The sequence below is a fragment of the Pristis pectinata genome, chromosome 10, assembly GCF_009764475.1.
Source record: "Pristis pectinata isolate sPriPec2 chromosome 10, sPriPec2.1.pri, whole genome shotgun sequence".
NCBI classification, from domain to species: Eukaryota; Metazoa; Chordata; class Chondrichthyes; order Rhinopristiformes; family Pristidae; genus Pristis; species Pristis pectinata.
Window position 1 is genome coordinate 36,828,978 of NC_067414.1, and position 19,946 is coordinate 36,848,923.

The 19,946-nt window shown below is 40.2% G+C and overlaps 1 protein-coding gene across 1 annotated transcript in view; it reads right to left on the reverse strand.

Moving 5' to 3' along the window:
- Positions 1-19,034, reverse strand: part of LOC127575191 (PC3-like endoprotease variant B) — a 452,025-nt gene extending 432,991 nt beyond the window's left edge. The window contains exons 1-3 of the mRNA XM_052024893.1: positions 18,905-19,034; positions 11,554-11,726; positions 9,177-9,398 (exon numbers count right to left, since the gene is read on the reverse strand). Coding sequence (XP_051880853.1) covers positions 9,177-9,398; positions 11,554-11,726; positions 18,905-19,034 — 525 coding nt within the window. The remainder of the gene's footprint in view (positions 1-9,176; positions 9,399-11,553; positions 11,727-18,904) is intronic.
- Positions 19,035-19,946: the final 912 nt, after the last annotated feature.

The following is a 19,946-nucleotide window of genomic DNA, read 5'->3' on the forward strand; positions in this document are numbered from 1 at the left end:
TCAGGTAGAAGATACAGGAGCCTGAGGGCACGCACCACCAGACTTAAGGACAGCTTCTACCCCACTGTGATAAGACTATTGAACAGTTCCCTTATACAACGAGGTAGACTATGACCTCACGACCTACCTTGTTGTGACCTTGCACTTTATTGCACTGCACTTTGTCTGTAGCTGTGACACTTTCCTCTGTACTGTTATTGTTTTTATCTGTACTACATCAATGCACTCTGTACTAACCCAATGTAACTGCACTGTGTAATGAATTGACCTGTACGATCGGCATGCAAGACAAGTTTTTCACTGTACCACGGCACAAGTGACAATAATAAACCAATACCAACGCCAATACCATTGATGTAAGCGACCAAGGTCAAAATTCTATCTTGCAGGAGATAGGCTGGTTGAAATCATGAGATCTGATAAAGTTCTTGTACTTTGTTGACTGTTAAGAATTTTCAAGTTAGTTTTAATCCAATTTGCATTAATGCTAAATAGAGAATTGAAAAAAATGTTTGAATTTAGCAATTGTTCCTAGGAAAAGCTCAACCATGGGCATAACAGGGAATAGAAATGCTGTTCTCATGTCATTTCGTTGACCTCCTAGGGCAGAGGTTGTGAATGAGGTCAAGATACATAGGATTATTATAAAAGCATGGAAAGAAATGGGTACATCCACACAACCAATGGGGATATTTTGGATTCTGAAGCCTAATGCAACATTGTAAATCAATAAAAAAAACTAGCTGATGTGCAAAGAAGGAAACTAATAAAAAGAAAGACATGCATATATATTGCACCCTCATGACCTTAACACACCCTAGAGTGTTTTACAGGCAATAGGTATTTTCAAATTCTTGACACTATTGTAAAATAGGAAGTGTGTCAGCCAATTTGCACAAAGCAAGCTCCCGCAAAGAGCAATGCAATGATATCCAGATAATCTGGTTGAGGAAGAAATATTTTCTTCAGAAGGCCAGAGGCCAAGGGATCCAAGGAAGCTTGGCTGTGTGGATTAGGAATTGGCTTGCATGTAGAAGGCAGAGGGTTGTGGTGGAAGGAGTGCCCTCGGATTGGAGGGCAGTGACTAGTGGTGTCCCGCAGGGATCGGTTCTGGGACCTCTACTTTTTGTGATATTTATAGATGACTTAGATGAGGGGGTGGAGGGCTGGGTTAGTAAGTTTGCGGACGACACTAAGATCGGCGGTGTTGTGGATAGTGTGGAGGGCTGTCGGACCTTACAGAGGGATATTGATAGGATGCAGAGCTGGGCTGACAAGTGGCAGATGGAGTTCAATCCGGAGAAGTGTGAGGTGGTACACTTTGGAAGGACAAACTCCAGGGCAGAGTACTGGGTAAATGGCAAGGTACTTGGCAGTGTAGAGGAGCAGAGGGATCTGGGGGTTCATATTCACAGTTCATTGAAAGTTGCCTCACAGGTGGAAAGAGCAGTTAAGAAGGCCAATGGGACGTTGGCTTTCATAAATCGCGGGATTGAGTTTAAGAGCCGCGAGGTGATGATGCAGCTTTACAAAACTCTAGTTAGGCCACACTTAGAGTACTGTGTTCAGTTCTGGTTGCCTCATTATAGGAAGGATGTGGAGGCGTTGGAGAGGGTGCAGAGGAGATTTACCAGGATGCTGCCTGGATTGGAGAGTATTGAATATGAGGAGAGGCTTAAGGTGCTAGGGCTTTATTCACTGGAAAGGAGGAGGATGAGAGGAGACATGATAGAGGTATATAAAATATTGAGAGGAATAGATAGAGTAGACAGTCAGCGCCTCCTTCCCAGGGCACCAATGCTCAAGATGAGAGGGCATGGCTTTAAGGTTACGGGTGGGAGGTTCAGGGGAGATGTCAGGGGGAGGTTTTTCACCCAGAGAGTGGTTGGTGCATGGAATGCACTGCCTGGGGTGGTGGTGGAGGCAGATACATTGGACAGGTTCAAGAGCTTGTTGGATAGGCATATGGAGGAGTGTGGGATGGGGGGATATGTGGGAGGAAGGGGGTTAGGTAGTGTGAGGGTGGTTTGATGGACGGCACAACATGGTGGGGCAAAGGGCCTGTTTTGTGCTGTATGGTTCTATGGTTCTATTGCTCAAAACACTAGAGTAACTCTCCTGCTCTTTTTCAAAATTATGTGTTGTGATCTTTTACTTCGACCAGAGACAAGACAAAGCCATAGTTTAATATATCATCCAAAAGAAAGAGTCACAATGTAATACTTAAAACATCTACATCAAGGATACCTGTTTCTGTTTCTCATTGCCTGTCCTATACCTTGCTGATCCACAAGAAGCATGGTAAAATATTCATGCCCTGAAATTGGATTGTGTACTACTGTGGACATGTGTGCTACATGATCCAATTTCTATGAAAAATGAAGTGTTAATGAAAATCAGGGATTTACCATTTGATTATGAACAATGATTTTCCTGATGCAGGGTTTCAAACAGAAAGATCGACAATTCCTTTCCACCCACGGATGCTGCTTGACTCACTGAATTCATCAATGGTTTGTTGCTTAATGGTTTTCCTTCTGGTCCTCAGCTGAACAGAGGAGCCCCAACAAAGACCATGGAATCCAGTGATGTGATAGCACATTTGGTCACCATTTCCATGATTTTCATGTATGAGTGCCTTGAATTGGTCCTCAAACCAATCCTGCAGTATTAGGCTTTAGCAGAATTCATAAAGCCTACTTCAGTGTAACTTAAAAGGAACCTCGCTAAGCAAGTCCCAGACCTGCGACAAGATCTGACTGAGGTAGGTCTCCTTGAAATATTTTTCTTTGCTCCCTCTAAGGCTTCCTCAACCCTTCCCCTGCTAGTGACCTCTATCTCTTCCAAATGTTCAAACTCATCTAATGCCTTCTCCCACTAACCAGCTTGGAATCTGGTCCACCCTTTCCCCCCAACATACAACATTCCTTCCAGACTGCCAATCCCTGTCATGACTACCAAGGAGATCACAACTACTCACCCTGTCCCAAACACCCCCCATCACAATCCCTAACCAACTACCACCAATAAAGATATTTAAAGTGATGGAATATGATTCTGCCATGCTTATAATTTATTATTGCCAATACATTCTCCATGTAACTTACAACCACATAATTGCCAAGATCAGTTGATCCTGCAACAACATCCATAAACTTATGAGACATCACTGGTTAACCTGACCAATATCTCAGCTTTGTCTGCATATTTTTCATTTTCTTCTGTTGGAATGGCACTTTCGGAGTGAGAGAACACAAAATTACAGTTGCAGAGGAGGAAAGGTCACCTGGAATCCAACACCATAAGGATCTCAACTAAGAGCAAACAAACATCTATGTTGCTAGCAACGTTTCTTAAGATTATTTGCATTGGATTAACAACCCGCCTTTGAGTATTAGTCCATTATATCTCAGTCGACCATAGTCATTTCAGCCTCCATTGTAACTGCTGCTGATATGAAATATAACTCATCAAATGTCCTTCACTTTGCTGTACCTTTTGAGATCTGGTTCATCAGCAAGCACACTATTTCCTCAAACCTTATTGGGAAACAGCAGAATTCTTTCCACCTTTACGTGCTCCAGCTCCCTTGTTCTTTGTGAACCTGCCTGAGCTAATTCTTTATTTCCACTGCCTTTCTTTCCTCCAGCAAATCTTTGACGTGATAAGAGAGAAAGAAAGATCAATTGGCCCCAGGAATGAAAGAGAGTAGCTGTGGGCTGAAGCAGAGGGAACCATTTTATCATCATCTGCCCTGTTGGCTCTGAGTGATCTGCAGACAAAGAGGAAGGGAGTAGGAAAAGACACAGATAGCACTCCGCTAGACTTCCCTGGAGCCTCTTGATGGCCTACAATCTGAGACACTCTGTGCTGTTGTTTGCTTGGATCAAGATTAACAATATTATCTGAAGTGTGCCTTGCAGGTATTGGCTAACATCCAATGTATTAGGGAAGACCAATAACAGAAATCCCTTTAGTATGAGAGGATGGAGTTGTAAAGCAGTTTTAAAATAAACGTTCAATATGGAAGTATTTGAGGGTCTTTGAACCACAATACATTTAAAACTGGACTCAAGGATCAAGAGTGGTAAAAGCAGAATTCTATGATGTCAAAGTGGAAAGGATAAAGTAGCTTTTCTCTTCCTTTTTCTGCCATCAACAGGTCATTGCAGTTTTTCCAGTATGGACTGTTGTCTAAGAATGAGAAAGGCAGCACTTGAGAATGCGTATTCCTTTCACTAATTTTCTCCCATGTGACACTAGCCCCTTTTCTTCTGTATTTTTATTGCTCCAATGACTGCATCAGGAAGACATGTAATCTTCTCCCCCCCCACCCCCCACCCCGATGGCTTTAAGGCAAGAATGTGAACTGGCTGCCAAGAAATCACTGGACGCTTGGCTTGGAACTAGGGTAACATAGTACCCACCTTTGCCAAACACTCCACACTCATTTCACTCAAAGGTTACATACTAGCCCAGGGAATTTTGGTGGGGACAAGCAAAACACATCATTGATGAGCTGAAAGTTACCCAAATGACATTACTATTTTCCCACAGGCAGCTAGGAAATCAAAGGCCTGCACTTTTGAGTAGTCAAATGAGATAGAATGCATTACTGCCAGCAATAGAAATATATGTTGAAACACAAACTAAAATGTGAACTAATAGAGGGCTCATACAAGTTTCTTAAATGTGCAAAGAGCCATGCACTTAAGTAATGTAAATCTAAGGTATTAGCACGATTGCACACAGCAACCTCATAAAATTAATTTGATGAAGAAGAAGCACTTATTTACCTTCCATGGCAGAAGCCCTTAATAGAAACAGCTGCTGCAGGTAGGATGGTGGAGTCAGAGCATTTAATGCAAAGAATGGAGAAAACAGATATGGGAATAGGAACTTCCTTTGGATGCTTGACAGGACATTAGAGGGGTGGGATGTAGATGGATGGACACTGTGGAAAGGTGTTGCCTTCCCCAAAGAAAGCAAAGAACCTAAACTGTAAAATCTGAAGTATTGTTCAATTGATGCATTGCAGAAGAATACATAAATGGAAATCAAAGACTGCATGATGGAAATCTGAAATAAAATAAAATTAAACAAAATAAAAATAAAAGATGCTGGAAACATTCAGCAGGTCAGGTAGCACATTTGGAAAGAGAAATTGTTACCTTTTCATATCAAAAATGCTTCATCAAAACTGGGAAAGAGAGAAAGCAAGTTACTTTTAAGTTGCAGGAAATGTAGGTGAGGGATAGATGAGTCAAAGGGAATCTCTCTTAAGGGGTGAGGATAGGGGTGTCATAGGGATAAGTTGTGAGGTTATCCATTAGATGGGTTAATGGGGGAAGTTAGAGGGGGAGAGAGAAAATAAACTAAAAGCTATGAAATAAGAGCAGTTAGAGACTGGGAATACAAACAAAGGCAAGTAATTTGTGAAATGCAAGACTGTAGAGCATGACTAACATAGACTGCCTGAATGGAGAGAGATGAACTAAACCAATATCTCAGGTAGATAACTTACAGCAGAAATGGCCAGTTCTAATATAGTCAGCGAAGGATGTTAAATTTGACATTGAGCTCAGAAGGCCGCAAAGTTGCGTGGACAGTAGATGTGCCAAGGACAGGTAAGTCAGATTGGGTGTGGGATGGACAATCAAAGTGGCACACAGCAGGGAGCCCAGAGTTGCCCCTTGTGCACTCAGTACAGGAGCTTTGTAAATGTTCACTCGATCTGTGCTTGGTTTTATCAACACAGAGGAGAAGAATCCATGTTTCTCTCCCACAGATGACTCTACAACAGTGACTCAGATAAGTGAAGTCCATTTAACTTAGCTTGTTCACATCTTCATCCTAGCAATGAAGCCTACCCTCTTGGTCTACATCCTTGTTAGCTTTCCAGGTTATTAAAAACAAACGATAAAGGAGAAAATCTAGTATGAGGATAAATTAGCAAATAATATAAAAACAGACTGTAAGAGTTTCTTCAGGTATATAAAAAGAATAGCTAAAGTGTTGGTCCTTTAGAGGATGAGACTGGAGAATTTAGACTGGAGGATCAAGTTTAAGAGCTGTAAGATAATGACACAGCTCTGTAAAACTCTGGTCAGACCACACTTAGAGTACTGTTTCCAGTTCTGGTTGCCTCAATATAGGAAGGATGTGGAAATGTTGGAAAGCCACTATTCAAAAAAGGTGGTGGGGGGTGGGGGAGATGAAAACCCCACACCTCTGGTTGCTGAAAGAAACTTTTCTAGATATAGGATTGCTCCCAAAAATAACCACTAATGTACCACCATCAACAAATTGTAAAAAAAAAGCACTCCAAGGACATAACTTTCAAATTCCTTTTTAATTGCAATTGAGCTTCGGCTCATTACAAACACCAGCAAGGTGGGAAGAGATGGACAGAAATGCAGTTAGTCAAGGAAGAATAGTTAAACAATGCTAAACATGGCTTTTAATAACATGCTGGTTCCAAGATGAAGAATAGATTGAATGGAATAAAGAAGCTGCACTTAAAATGGATTTTTAAAAAATGGATAAAAGTGAAAGGTGGCCAATTTTAGGTGCTTTTGGTGAGAATGTATCTGAAGTGGAAAAAAAATCAGATTTCTGGTTATGAATGAAATTTATGCTCTAAACTGTGTTTATTTCTTTCCTAATGATTTCTTTGTTGATGAGGATGAAAAGAGGAAGAGCACGTGAAGTGACATTGTTGGAATTTAGTAGGGACATTTCCAGACAGATACTGATTATTTTACAAAGATATTTATTTAAAAATATGTGAATCAACACATCACTAAGAAAATTACATTGGGAATGTCATTAGGAGAGAGTTGAGTGATTATTTCCTTTTTTAAATGATGAATGCTGGTTTAATGACCAAAGTTAATTTCAGGTAGATGAGACAATTAAGCTGATTAAATCCTGGGATCAAGAATTTCTCTGACGAAACTATCAGCACTAATTATATAAACAGAGTAGTTCAAAATGAGGGCTGAACAGAAAATACAATAAATGTTTGTCATTGATGTCTGTTAGAATGGTTGGGATTCAAAATTCCCAAATGTTCATGCCACTGTCTACCAGCAATGCAAACAGAATGAAGGGCAAGGGACAGAAGTCAGGAGTAGACCTCTATGACAATTGAGTGCAATTAGGGAAACAATACTGAAGATATTGGCCCGGGAGAGAACACTAATGTTGGATTACTTTTCCTTTTTATAAATTTTGGAATTTGCAGAGACACCATTGGTGGTATCCTTCAAGTGCCTCTGAGTATTTATTGTAGATAGTCCAGGTCCTAGAAGCTTTACAGGAAGACAAAGATCACTGTTGCTGCAGTAGACCATTAAATTTATCAGCAGTCTGAAATCTTGATCTTCAAACCCCCTTTTCCTTAATTAATTTTGGTGCATTCATTGAAAGCAAATTTCATGATCAGTATTTCTCTTTGCCAAGAGGTAGCTTCTAAGATATAGATCATGGCCTGTGTTCTCCAGAATCTTGCCATGAACCTTTATTGTCAGAGGGCAGTGCTGTGCAGCCAGGAGGTGGTTGGAAATTGACTCAGAGAGGCATGCTACAATTGCCTCAACGCTCTTCCAGCTACTGGTAAGTGATGCTACTAAATTAATAGACACTCCAATAATGGTGATACTGAATATTCCCAAGAAACTGGAATGATATGGATAGGCTATTGTTCATGGATGAACAATAGTCCCAACAAGAAACATGTTCTTTTTAAAAGGGCACCACAGAGACATTCTTCACAAAGAGTTGTCAGAGAGGTCTTTGGAAATTTTTGAATGAAATCTCTGAATGTCTGCACTTTGGAAAAGTTTGTCATGCAGGTAAATGTCAGTGAACACTCTGCCTGCTCCTGTGAGCTGAAGGAAAACTAGATGAAATCTCCTCTCCTTGAGCATGAAGTTTGGAAACCCCAGCTAAAGCAGTAGAGAGCAGAGAATTGTAAGATGCGGCAGAGCATAGTCTCAATCCTGATCCTGAGGCTTGGGGACTTAGTGTGACTCTGATCTCCTTGGGAAAATCAGTTAAGGCAATATGAGAGGTTATGTTTGAAATTGTGGGAGGTCAAAGATCTCAACAATAACAAAGAATGAAGTTTGAATGTTGATCCTTTAAATGACATGCTTTCAGGGTAAGCAGCTGATTTCTCCCTGAGTAAATAAGAACTGTTATTTTTCAGACCGATGAGGTTGACGATTTCACTGCAAATGAATTTTGAACTTCTGGTCTTGTGATTTGAAGAGTTTTACACCGCAAGTAGTGGGAGAAAGACAACCCCATTGAAAAATGAGGCAATAAATTTCCTTCCGGCTAATGAGGTAGGCAGTAGTGTACTCATATTTGGTTTACTCCAGGTGAACACAAACTGCTTTATTGTGGAAAGATAGAAATGAAAAATAGGCAAGTTACCGTTAACCTAATGGGGAAATTATCCTGAACTTGCACTGAAGCTTGGTCAGACCATTCTGACTTAAAAAAATGCAGCTTAGTGAGGCCCCAAAATAAAATATCCCTCTTTCAATCTGGTATCATATAGCAAGCAAGTCTTGGGAATGATTGATTACCAGAAAAATGATACAGGACCTCGTAATGCCCTTGGTTAGACTCACACCTGGTCAAAGGTGCCACAAAAAGTTTAATTCTCAGAGATGTACTGATATGATGTGGGTGGGCAAGTGAAAACAAATCTGAACAAAATTTAAAGGGCCACAAGTTTAAAATAAAACAAGACAAAGGAATACAAGAACAACATGGAGTGAAAGAAACCATTATGGTTGAACTGCCCAGTCTCAATGTTCAGTACTCTATCTCTCCAATCATTCAATTGGCTTTTCAGCTATCTACAGAGTTCACACTTCAGTTTGGTAACAGTATTGAATTGATCATCAGGCCACCAAAACAAAACTTCATTACAATGTTCTCTTTTTATTAATACCACCTGCAATGACTAGACAGTGATTGTGAGCTGCAGTGTATACAATATAACACTGACAGAGGGTGCATTCTAGTTTTAGGCCATCAATATTTCACCAAGATGCTGTAAAATTGTGGGTGAAACTGTGCTTAGGTTAAATTCATTTCTTCTTCAAACATGATTACTTTGGATATCATAACCAAACCAACTTAATTAAATTGGAACATACCAGCGGAAGGTCATTCAGAATTTGTCTGGCAGCACCCGTCAATGTTACAGCCATGAGACCTGGGCAAGGTTCTCCATAGTTGGCTGGAAGGCCTTCATGTGTAATTGCTCCAATAGGAATTGTATAGATGCTGTTGACGAATCCATCAGCCCCACAGTGATCATTGAAGAAGCCACCATTGCCAGCTGCCCAGACAAAAATGTTGCCCTTGCCTTTACGCCCCTGGTATCAATAAAAAAAAGTAATATAAGAATCATGACTAATTTTCTGTTCACATAAAATGACTGTGGAAAAATATTTTGCAATTGCCTCATTTGGATTATGGATTTAAAATACAAGCTGTAAACAAACTCTCAAGCAAATATGCAGTATCAGAGCTGAAATTATCAATGTTCCAGTACATTATTGGCAAATACTGAAATTAGACTGATTTGGTTTATAGTACAAATGGCCTTTGCAGCTTCCAAGATGTGTTTTAGAGAGTCATAGAATCATACAGCATGGAAAGAGGCCCTTTGGCCCAACTCGTCCATGCCAACCAAGATGCCCATGTAAATTAGTCCCATTTGCTTGCATTTAACCCATATCCTTCTAAACCTTTCTTATCCATGTACCTGTCAAAATGTCTTTTAAATGTTGTTATTGTACCTGTCTTGACCACTTCTTCTGGCAGCTCATTCCATATACATACCACCCTCTGTGTCAAAAATTTTCCCTCAGGTTCCTGTTAAATTTTCCCCCTCACCTTAAACCTATGCCTTAAAATGCTGCACTAACATGACATCCCCTGGCTTTCAAAAGACTCACTTCTGGCAACACTTTGTTTTTCTTGCCTGCTTGTGAATCCCATTCTCTGTTCAAGTGATGAGTGCTGAGCTGGAGTAAATATTCTATTCAGTAAATATTAATTGATGGCTCAGGTAGCAACAGACTTTTGAATAAGTTTATGAAGTGTCTTTTGGTGAACTCTTTAAATTGCACTTGACATCTGGCCAAGATTATGCTTTAAATGATATTGCACAAATGGCAGTATTACCCATTTGCTTCCAGGAACAAATAAAAAAAAATCTTAAGTAATTTTGTTGCTTTGCAAATACAGCCTATGATATCACTGGGAGACAAGATTGGGTTGGAAAACCATCCCTTCTACAGTGAGTCATATTTAAATATAACCAAGTCAGATAGGACAGAGATGAAAAGTCTCTTAGGTGTAATCAGATAGATTGCTTATCAAAGTTCCATGTTACACAGTTCACCAACAAAAAAATACAGATTAGGTTGATGCACTTCACGATCTGTAACAATGGTAGCACCAGCACTTAATTTCATTTTCTTAATATCCAAAATAAAAAAGTTTCACCCTTTTTCAAAAACAAATCTTGAAACATCTTGAAATTCAATTAAAATAAATGTCAAATTTTGTTAGGTTGGAGGATCAAAACAAAGGTATTGGCCTGGATTTTGGGCTTTTAAGGATGACAAGATTTTGGTCTCTAGCATTATTACATCACAACTTCACACATTTACAAATTACCCTTGCTCTGAAACATCTCAAAAGTGTTATACTTCATTACATGGGACACAGGAACATTTTTAATGGCATACTGAGCCATAATTATTGTTAGAACCTTTCTGGCCTTAAGACACTAATTCTACATGTGGATTGTAAGTCTGTCAGCTAAGTATTTCAAAGCACACTGATTTCTAAGTTAACAAAATTAATACATTTTATTTTGTTAATTATTTCTTTATAAGCTTCCACGTTAATATTATGTGAAGGTTTTAATTTTTTTAAATCTGTACTCTGTAAAAGCTATACTTTTTATTTCCTGGTTTGATTTCTATGAGTATTCTTTGATGTGACTTGCTCCTTAAACAGTCTGATAACATCAAGGCTAACGGACAACAAGAATCTCTTTGAACTGACACCTGACACCATTTAATACTGGAAAACTGGAAGTCCATGTTAATCTTTTTTGTCACTGACTGTAAAATCCAGGCCAAAATTTGAGGCTAAAACTTAAAGAAAATTTGGGAAATACTCAGAAATATTGAGATGGAACCAGTTTTTGGATAATTGGATGATCATCATTAATAAGGACTAAAAATACAATATGCTGCCTGACCCGCTAGGCATTTTCTTCATTTACAGTTTCTATTTCAGATACCCAACAATGACTGTATCTTACTTTTATTTTTAGTTTAATTGATAGTGGTAGTGGTAATTGATAGTGATAGTGATAGTAATCAATGGTAGTTTAATTGGTACATGTGTCATTTGAAATCAATGCAAATGCTTTCATATAACAGGTGGAAAACACACAGAATTATGAGAGACTAAATTTAATTTTCTGTTGGCATGGAATAATCAAATTACCTTTCTCGCTCCAAACTTCAAGGCCTTACGGCCTAGTTTTTTTGGTCCACCTAGAGTCTTGCCATTATCTGTTGGCCCCCAGCAGCAGTTGTAGATGTCAATGTAATCATTGTTGTAGGTGAAAGCTGTAGCTTCCATAGCATCAGTAACAAAACCATTCAACAAGCGAATACCTGCCATGTTAAACATACTCTTTAATTTCACACCTTATAATCACAATAGATTTAAAACCACAAAGACTTGTGGACCCTATTTGAAATTAAACCTTTCAGCCAATGTCCAAGAAAAGTGAATTGACTGCCAGTGCCCTGTGGGATGTGGATACCCCAGAGTATATTTTCCAAAAATAAACTTTATTCATAAAATATACAATGATACGCTCAGGACATGGCAGTGCTTTCATTCACCGTACCAACTAATTTAATACATTCATCCCCAAACATTGCATCAAAGAAACATTTGAGAAGCTGTTAAACAATGCTTAACCCTTCAGTGTCTAGTGGTGACAGGACCATATGCTCTGGTCTTTCCCTACAGAGCCTTTGCAATGGCTGAACCAGACTCCAGTGTATCTCTCAGCAAGTGCTACTGTCCTTTGGAATGCAGCAGTTGGCAGCAGTTGCTTGTGGACATTTCCTTTCATTTGAAGACCAGTAAGTTGTGGACAGATCAAAATGAACCTTTTATTAAGCTGATGATTTTCCACCAAAGAGTGGCTGTTTATCTCAGATGAGTTCTGGTTCTGGCGATGAGGCATTCTGCCAATTGGCTTTGACAGTCTGCTTGGGGAACCGTCCTTTTCTGGGGTCGAGAGAATTCCCTTTGACTCTCTCTTAGTTTCTGAACATCTTTGAGGATGAAGAACCTCTTGATGTTTTCCTTGATTACTTCCCAAGTTTAGGTCATCTTTCTGTTTTGAAATGATCATTGCTCAAACTTAAGCTTGTTAACTGGCATGATCAGATCTATATTAATATAACACTGAAATAAAAGCTTCCAGGTTTTTGCTAACAAGACAGCATACAGTTTTACATTGCTGAGTTACTCAGATGGATTGTGCCATTACCGTTTGATAAGTGTACTTAGTGACCATGCAATTAACACGTAGACCGCTCCAAGTGGTTGGGCTCATCATTTATATGATAATGAATGCATACTTTATGCTAATACATTGACCGTTCATACAGATCATGTGGCAGGAAGAAGGAATGTTTGTGAGTGATTGGGAAAATGGCCAATTCCATCTGTTGCGATTAGTTACTTACTGCCCTTGAGCATTTAGTACACTGATATTATCCCAATGTGTGTCTTGCACTGTGGCACACACTCATACACCATTAGCTGTTTGCAATTTAATATACAGTATATAAAGCCTAATACACAGATCACAGTTCAAACCAAATGAATTGATTTCACAAATTTTGCCATTGAATACAGAAACAATAATCACATTATAATTTTACTCCAAGAATGCAAGTTTAAGATTGGAAATAAACAAACCATTTTGACAATAAGTGCAAATAGAAATCCTGTTCAATGTGAATCCAGTAAGATGTTGTGCAGAGTTAGTTGCTTTACTAAATTTCAAACTTAAATGATATTTATTGGACACCCAGTAGGTGTTGAAAGCACATCACATCTTAATACGATTGTACAAACTGTGTCATGAGCCCTGCAGTAAGGATGCCAAAAGCACACAAATGTTTCTTTGTGAGCTAATTACATTTTCAGCATCTCAATGAGGTCATTTATCCTTCTTCTCCCAAAAGTCTCCTTCACCTCTGCCACTAAAGAGATGCATGAAAGCAGCCCAGCATGTCCTGTGCGTTATTTTTAATTCTCTTCTTTTAAGAAAGCACTCATCTTTAGCTGGGATTCTTCCCCTGATGAGGTGATTCACCTGTGCGGGGACTACAGACCAAAACCTCCATCCAGCTATGGTTCATTTTAATAACAACTTCCTTTGCAGATTCATAAATGCCTCTTACACCTTTCTTTAAATGTCATAATGCAAAACTCAAAGATACCAGAGTTGCTATAGAAACAAGCATTTAAAAATTGGTACCTTTAAAATTGCTGCCTTAAAAAAATTCTCTTTTATCCTTATGTTACTAGCGCAAGTAGCACAGGGGGTAGATGCTGTTATCCTTTCCTGATTCAGAATACACTTACTGCACAATAGCCCTGGTTCAAGGAGAGAGCTTGATGCATGTTCAGGACATCCAATTACCAATAAATTCTGCAAAAATTTAAGCATTGGACAAAAAATTGTACTGGTCTTTCTACAGGTTGAAAATAGTATTTGGTTATTTGTCAGTCTTTCCAAAGAAAGTATGGAGGTAATGAGCAACTAAGAGGGAATCTACAACAACGTTAGAGCACAAGATGGTGTCAATGGACAATACCCACATTTACATAGTACCTTTAATAAAATAAAATGTCTTGAAGGAAGCATTATCAATGGAAAAAGTAACAAATATTAACACTGACAGAAAGTGATAGCAGGGCTGTTGATGAAAATCTCAGCTAAAGAAACATCTTAACACCATCTTAAATGAGGAGAGGGAGTCAAGGAGGCGGAGCAATTTTGAGAGGGAATTTCAGAGGTGAGGGTCAAGGTGGAAGAATTCTAAAACTGAGGCGTTGCTGGAGAAGGATACAGTAGACAAAACCAAATGCTGTAGATGCTGAAAAATTAAAATAAAAGCAGAAAACGCTGGAAATACTCAGCAACTTAACGAGTGTGCGTGGAGAGAGAAAAACAGAGCTAACATTTCAGATCAAAGATCTTTCAATGAAACAGTATAGGGAAATAGTATTGGTTAGCAAGACTAACAGACTAGGTGACCAAGATTGGAGCAAATTAATTAGCATACAAGCAGTACCACTTCAGGTCATCAAACACAGCACCAGATGTTGAACTGTTTCAATTAGTTACCAGTATGGGAATAGAGATCAGTGGTCAATTGATGATGTACACCTTAATACAGTGCCGAATCTTGCCCTCGGTCATATGCACCAAAACACTAAACAAAGTAGCTTACATGTATTCTATTTGTGAAATTCCACAACAGAGTGGAATTTGGTAATTAGAAGTCAGCAACCAGTAGTGTATTGAGGTGAGTCTCTGTGCTTGGTGTTAGGTGAGTCTCTGTACTTGGTGTTAGGTGAGTCTCTGTACTTGGTGTTCATTTTCAGTAAGCGGGACCCTCAAAGAGGCACATTGCATATTGTTAGTAATAATTGGCTAATTAGCTAATCGGCAGCAGGCAATAAAAAAGCTAGGGTTAAGCAAAGTGGCCATTGTTAAGCAAAGTGGCCATTCAGTGGACTGAAGCTTTGGCGAGAAGAGGCTGAATAAGTGGCCTAGGTGAGGGGAGTGTGAGCAACTCTTTAAAAAAAGGTCTCAGTAAGAAGGCACAGGTAAGAACAGGGAAGGTCTTTATTTTGTTGCCCGTAAACCCTTAGTCCTTGATTTAGTGTAGGCAGGATTGCAGTTAGGGCAGTGGAATGCTCCTCCTGTAAGATGTTGGATGTCATGGAACCTCACAGTCTCCCTGATGACTACATCTGCAGGAAGTGCACCCAGCTGCAGCTCCTGACTGACCAGGTCAAGGAAATGGAGCTGGAGTTGGATGTACTAAGGACCATCTGGGAAGCTGAAAACCTCATAGATGAGATTTTCACTGAGGTGGTCACACCCAGGGTACAGGCTTCAGATAGATGGGGTGACCACCAGGAGAAGTAAGGGGAGTAAACAGTCAGTGCAGGGTTCGCCTGTGGGCATACCCCTCAGCAACAAGTATACCCCTTTGGACATTGCTGGGGTGGGATGACCTATCAGGGAACAGCAGCAGCAGCCATGTCAGTGGCACTGTGGCTGGCTCTGTGGCTCAGCAGGGAAGGGTAAAGTCAGGCAGAGCAATAGTGATAGGAGCCTCGATAATTAGGGGGGGCAGACAAGAGATTCTGTGGCTGCGAAAGAGACACCCGGATGGTGTGTTGTCTACCAGATGCTAGGGTCGAGGATGTCTCAGAGCGGCTGCAGAATATTCTCAAGGGAGAGGGTGAGCAGCCAGAGGTCGTGGTGCACGTTGGCACCAATGACATACGTAGAAAGGGGGAAGAGATCCTGCGGTGAGTATAGGGAGTGAGGAAAGAGGCTGAAGAGTGAGGTACTAATCTCTGGATTACTCCCGTGCCACATGCTAGTCAGGGCAGGAATAGGACGATGGAACAGATGAATGAGTGGCTGAGGAACTGGTGCAGGAGGCAGGGTTTCAGGTTCTTGGATCATTGGAACCTCTTCTGGGGCAGGGGTGACCTGTACAAGAAGGACAGGTTGCACCTCAACTAGAGGGGAACCAATATCCTGACCGGGAGGTTTGCTGCTGCTATACAGGAGGGTTTAAACTAGTTTGGCAGGGGGATGGGAACCAGAGCACCGGGTTAGTAAGTGGAGGGATTGGGAGGAAGGTAGATGTCCGGGCCAGTAAAGAACAGGCAGGAGCAAAGTAATAAACACAATGGGACAGACAGTTTGAAGTGTGTGTATTTGAATGCTAGGAGTATTATGGGTGAGGGTGATGAACTTACAGCATGGATCAGTACATGGAACTATGATGTTGTGGCCATAATAGACACTTGGTTGAGAGAGGGACAGGAATGGGTGCTTAATGTTCCAGGGTTTTGATGTTTTAGTAAAGATAGAGAGGGAGGTAAAAGGGTGGGGGGGTGTGGAGTTGCACTACTAATCAGGGACAATATCATAGCTGCACTCAGAGGGGACATAAAAATAAGAAAGGTGCAATCATTCTGATCAGATTATACAACAGACACCACCCCCCCCCCCCCCCAATAGCTGCAGGGACAATGGGGAACAGATATGAAGGGAGATTAGGGAAAGGTGTAAAATTAATAGGGTTATTGTTGTGGGGGACTTCAACTTCCCTCATATAAACTGGGACTTCCTTAGGATAAGAGATTTAGATGGGACAGAATTTGTTAAGTGCAACCAGGAGGGTTTCTTAAATCAGTATGTAGATAGTCCAACGAGAGGAGGAGACGTACTGGACCTGGTGGTGGGTAACGAGCCTGGCCAGGTGATCGACCTTTCAGTGGGAGAACAGTTAAGGAACAGTGACCACAACTCCTTAAGTTTTAAGATAGCTATAGATAAGGATCAGTATGGACCTTGCAGGAGAGTATTAAATTGGAACAGGGCAAACTACGAGAACATTAGGCAGGAACTGGGGAGAATTAATTGCGAACAGTTGTTTTTGGGCAAGTCCACATCTGACATGTGGAGGGTGTTTAAAGACCAACTGCACAGAGTACAGCAAGAAGGAAGGACAAGGTTGACAGGGTAAGAGAACCTTGGATGTCAAGCGAGGTAGTGAATTTAGTCAAGAAGACAAAGGAAAAGTATGTAGAGCTAGGATCAAACAGAGCATTTATAAAGAAGCCTGAAAGGAAATCCAGAAGGGAATTAGGAAAGCCAGGAGGGTCCATGAAAAGTCCTTGGCAAGTAAGATTAAAGAGAGTCCCAAGGCATTCCATACATATGTCAAGAGCAAGAGGATAACTAGGGAGAGGGTAGGACTAATCAAGGATAAAGGAAGTGGAGAATGTGGGTTAGGTCCTTAATGAGTACTGTGCATCAGTATTTACCAAGGAGAAGGACATGGAGGACAGGGAGATCAGTGTGGAGCATGTTAATATACTAGGGCATTTTAAGATAAGGGAGGAGGTAGTGTCAGGTCTCTTAAAGAGCATTAAGGTGGATAAGTCCCGAGGGCCTGATGGGATATACCCCAGGTTCTTGAGAGAGGCGAGAGATGAGATTGCTGGGGCCTTGAACAATATCTTCATGTCCTCTCTAGCCATGGGCAAATTTCCGGAGGACTGGCAAGTAGCTAATGTTGTTCCATTATTCAAGAAGGGAAACAGGGATAATCCTGGTAACTATAGATCAGCGAGTCTCACATCAGTGGTAGGGAAGTTACTGGAGACGATTCTTAGGGATAGGATTTATGAGCATGTGGAAAACCATGGCCTAATTAGGGACAGTCAGCATGACTTTGAGCAGGGCAAGTCGTGCCTTACTAACTTGAATGAGTTTTTTGACGAGGTGACAACAAGGGTGATTGATGAAGGTAGAGCTATGGATGTTGTCCACATGGATTTTAGTAAGGTGTTTGACAAGGTCCCTCATGGGAGGCTCACCCAGAAGATTAAGGTGCATGGGATAGAGAGAGTAGACAGCTGGTATCTTTTCCCCAGGGTTGAAATGTCTAATACCAAAGGGTATGCATGTAAGGTGAGTGGGGGAAAGTTCAAAGGAGATGTGCAGGGCAAGTTTTTTTACACTTAGAGTGGTGGGTGCCTGGAATGTGCTGCTTGGGGTGGTGGTGGATGCAAATAAGACAGGGGCGTTCAAGAAGCTCTTGGATAGGCACATGAATGTGAGGGAAGTGGTAGGATATGGGCATGGTGTAGGCAGAAGGGATTAGTTTAGTTGAGCATTTTATTAGTAATGTAATTGGTTCAGCACAACATTGTGGGCTGAAGGGCCTGTTCCTATGCTGTACTGTTCTATGTTATCTATTGTGTGTTTAGTGCATGAGATCAAGGATGAATCTCTACTCCTATTCTTCCTCAGATTTAGTCATAGGAATTTTCAGCTCATCCAGTATTGAATGTGGGAGAAGTAACATGACAAATCTGTGACAATGAGTGGGCTAGCAAGTTGATGATGAGATAAAGCCAATTTGCAGATTCTGACACATTGCCGTCAAATGGAGTAGCAGGTGGAATGGAAATAAGGGAATGCTAATGATCGATTCTTGGGGGAACTGACAGGAAGTGGTGCAGGAGTAGAAAGTGGAGGTACTGCAGGTGATCTCTCAACGTGACTTGATAATTAGGAATGGAAACAAGCAAGATCATTTCCAACAAGCCGAAAGACATGGAAAGAGCTGGAGTTGTCACTTTCATTGAAACCTGCAGATAGACTGAAAATAAGAGATAGTTGACCAAAACAAGTTTGCAAAAGAAAGATAATATATGCAACTGTATGTAAATTCTGTCCTATAATACCATGTAGGAATATCACCTTTTAATCATTCTCAGATTTTCACTAGTTTGTAAATTATTAAGTAATTTCCTGAAAGTTGAAAAGTCGGCATTCTGCCATAGATATCTGCGTCTGTTCTGTATAAAAATTATGCATTATAATATTTTGTATACTATGTTTTATTAGCTTGTGTTTTAAAATTTGAATGTGTGAGATAGACCAAAGGTTGATTCACCAACACTTTAACCTTGCTGCACATTGTGTTTAAAAACTTACCCCCAATCCTTGCATTGTAAGCGATGCCCACACCACAAAAGGAATTGTTGGCCTCCATTGCAACCTCACCGGCACACTGAGTACCATGTCTGTGGAACACAATAGTATGTTTGCTGAAGTGACAACTCATGTTCATCATATGGCCTTCAAAGTTCAAAATCTCTAAAGAAGCACATCATGCATCTTTCATATATTTCTGTAAAGATCATTTTTAACAGTACTATAAATACCTAGTGAACTAAAGTCTACCTTTCTCTTAATCTTTTTTTTTCATTTAATTGAATCACTATAACCATTATGCAGATAAGTCTTATTTCCCCAGTTGGTGGAAATGTGGTCATTTAAATAGGTAAGCACCATAGGTTGAAAAAATATGGGCAATTGATGTCACTGAAGACCTTTTATCATTGTTTAGGAAAGACAAGTCCGGATATTTTTGTTGCAAAGATGTTCCAAGGTGGAGAAAATAAACAAGATTCAGGAATATGCATCAAGCAAAAGTGAGAAGAAAACAGAATTAACTACAATTTTGGTTGAAAAATTGGGAAGAGAAAGATTATCAATTGAAAAATGGTGGCAGGATTTGGGGGGGGGGGCCTGCAGTGAATAAAGTGATGGTAGAATCTACCGTTAAGCACATAGTACAGAGTTTGTATGATACATAAGTGGTTGGATATGTTGATGAAAGGATGAGGTTTAAGATGAGATGGTGGGTTATAAGGGTAGAGGACATTGAAGAAACAGGGTGTCTAAGGCCATAAAGGGATTTGGAGCACAAAAAAATGAATTACTTTTCAAGAATAGAAAGCTACAGTAAAAAGAAAAAACACTGCATTTTGGGGAAATCTGAAATAAAAGCAGAATACATGAAGAATACCTCAACATTATACATGAGGGGATAAAAATGAAGATACAGTTTTAGGTCGATGATCTTGTATAAGAATCAGAAAAGGTTAGACATGCAACATGTTCAAGAATATACAGAGGCAGAGAAAGTGGGGAGAAGGAGTAGAAAGTACAAAAGAGTGAAAAACAGGAGAGA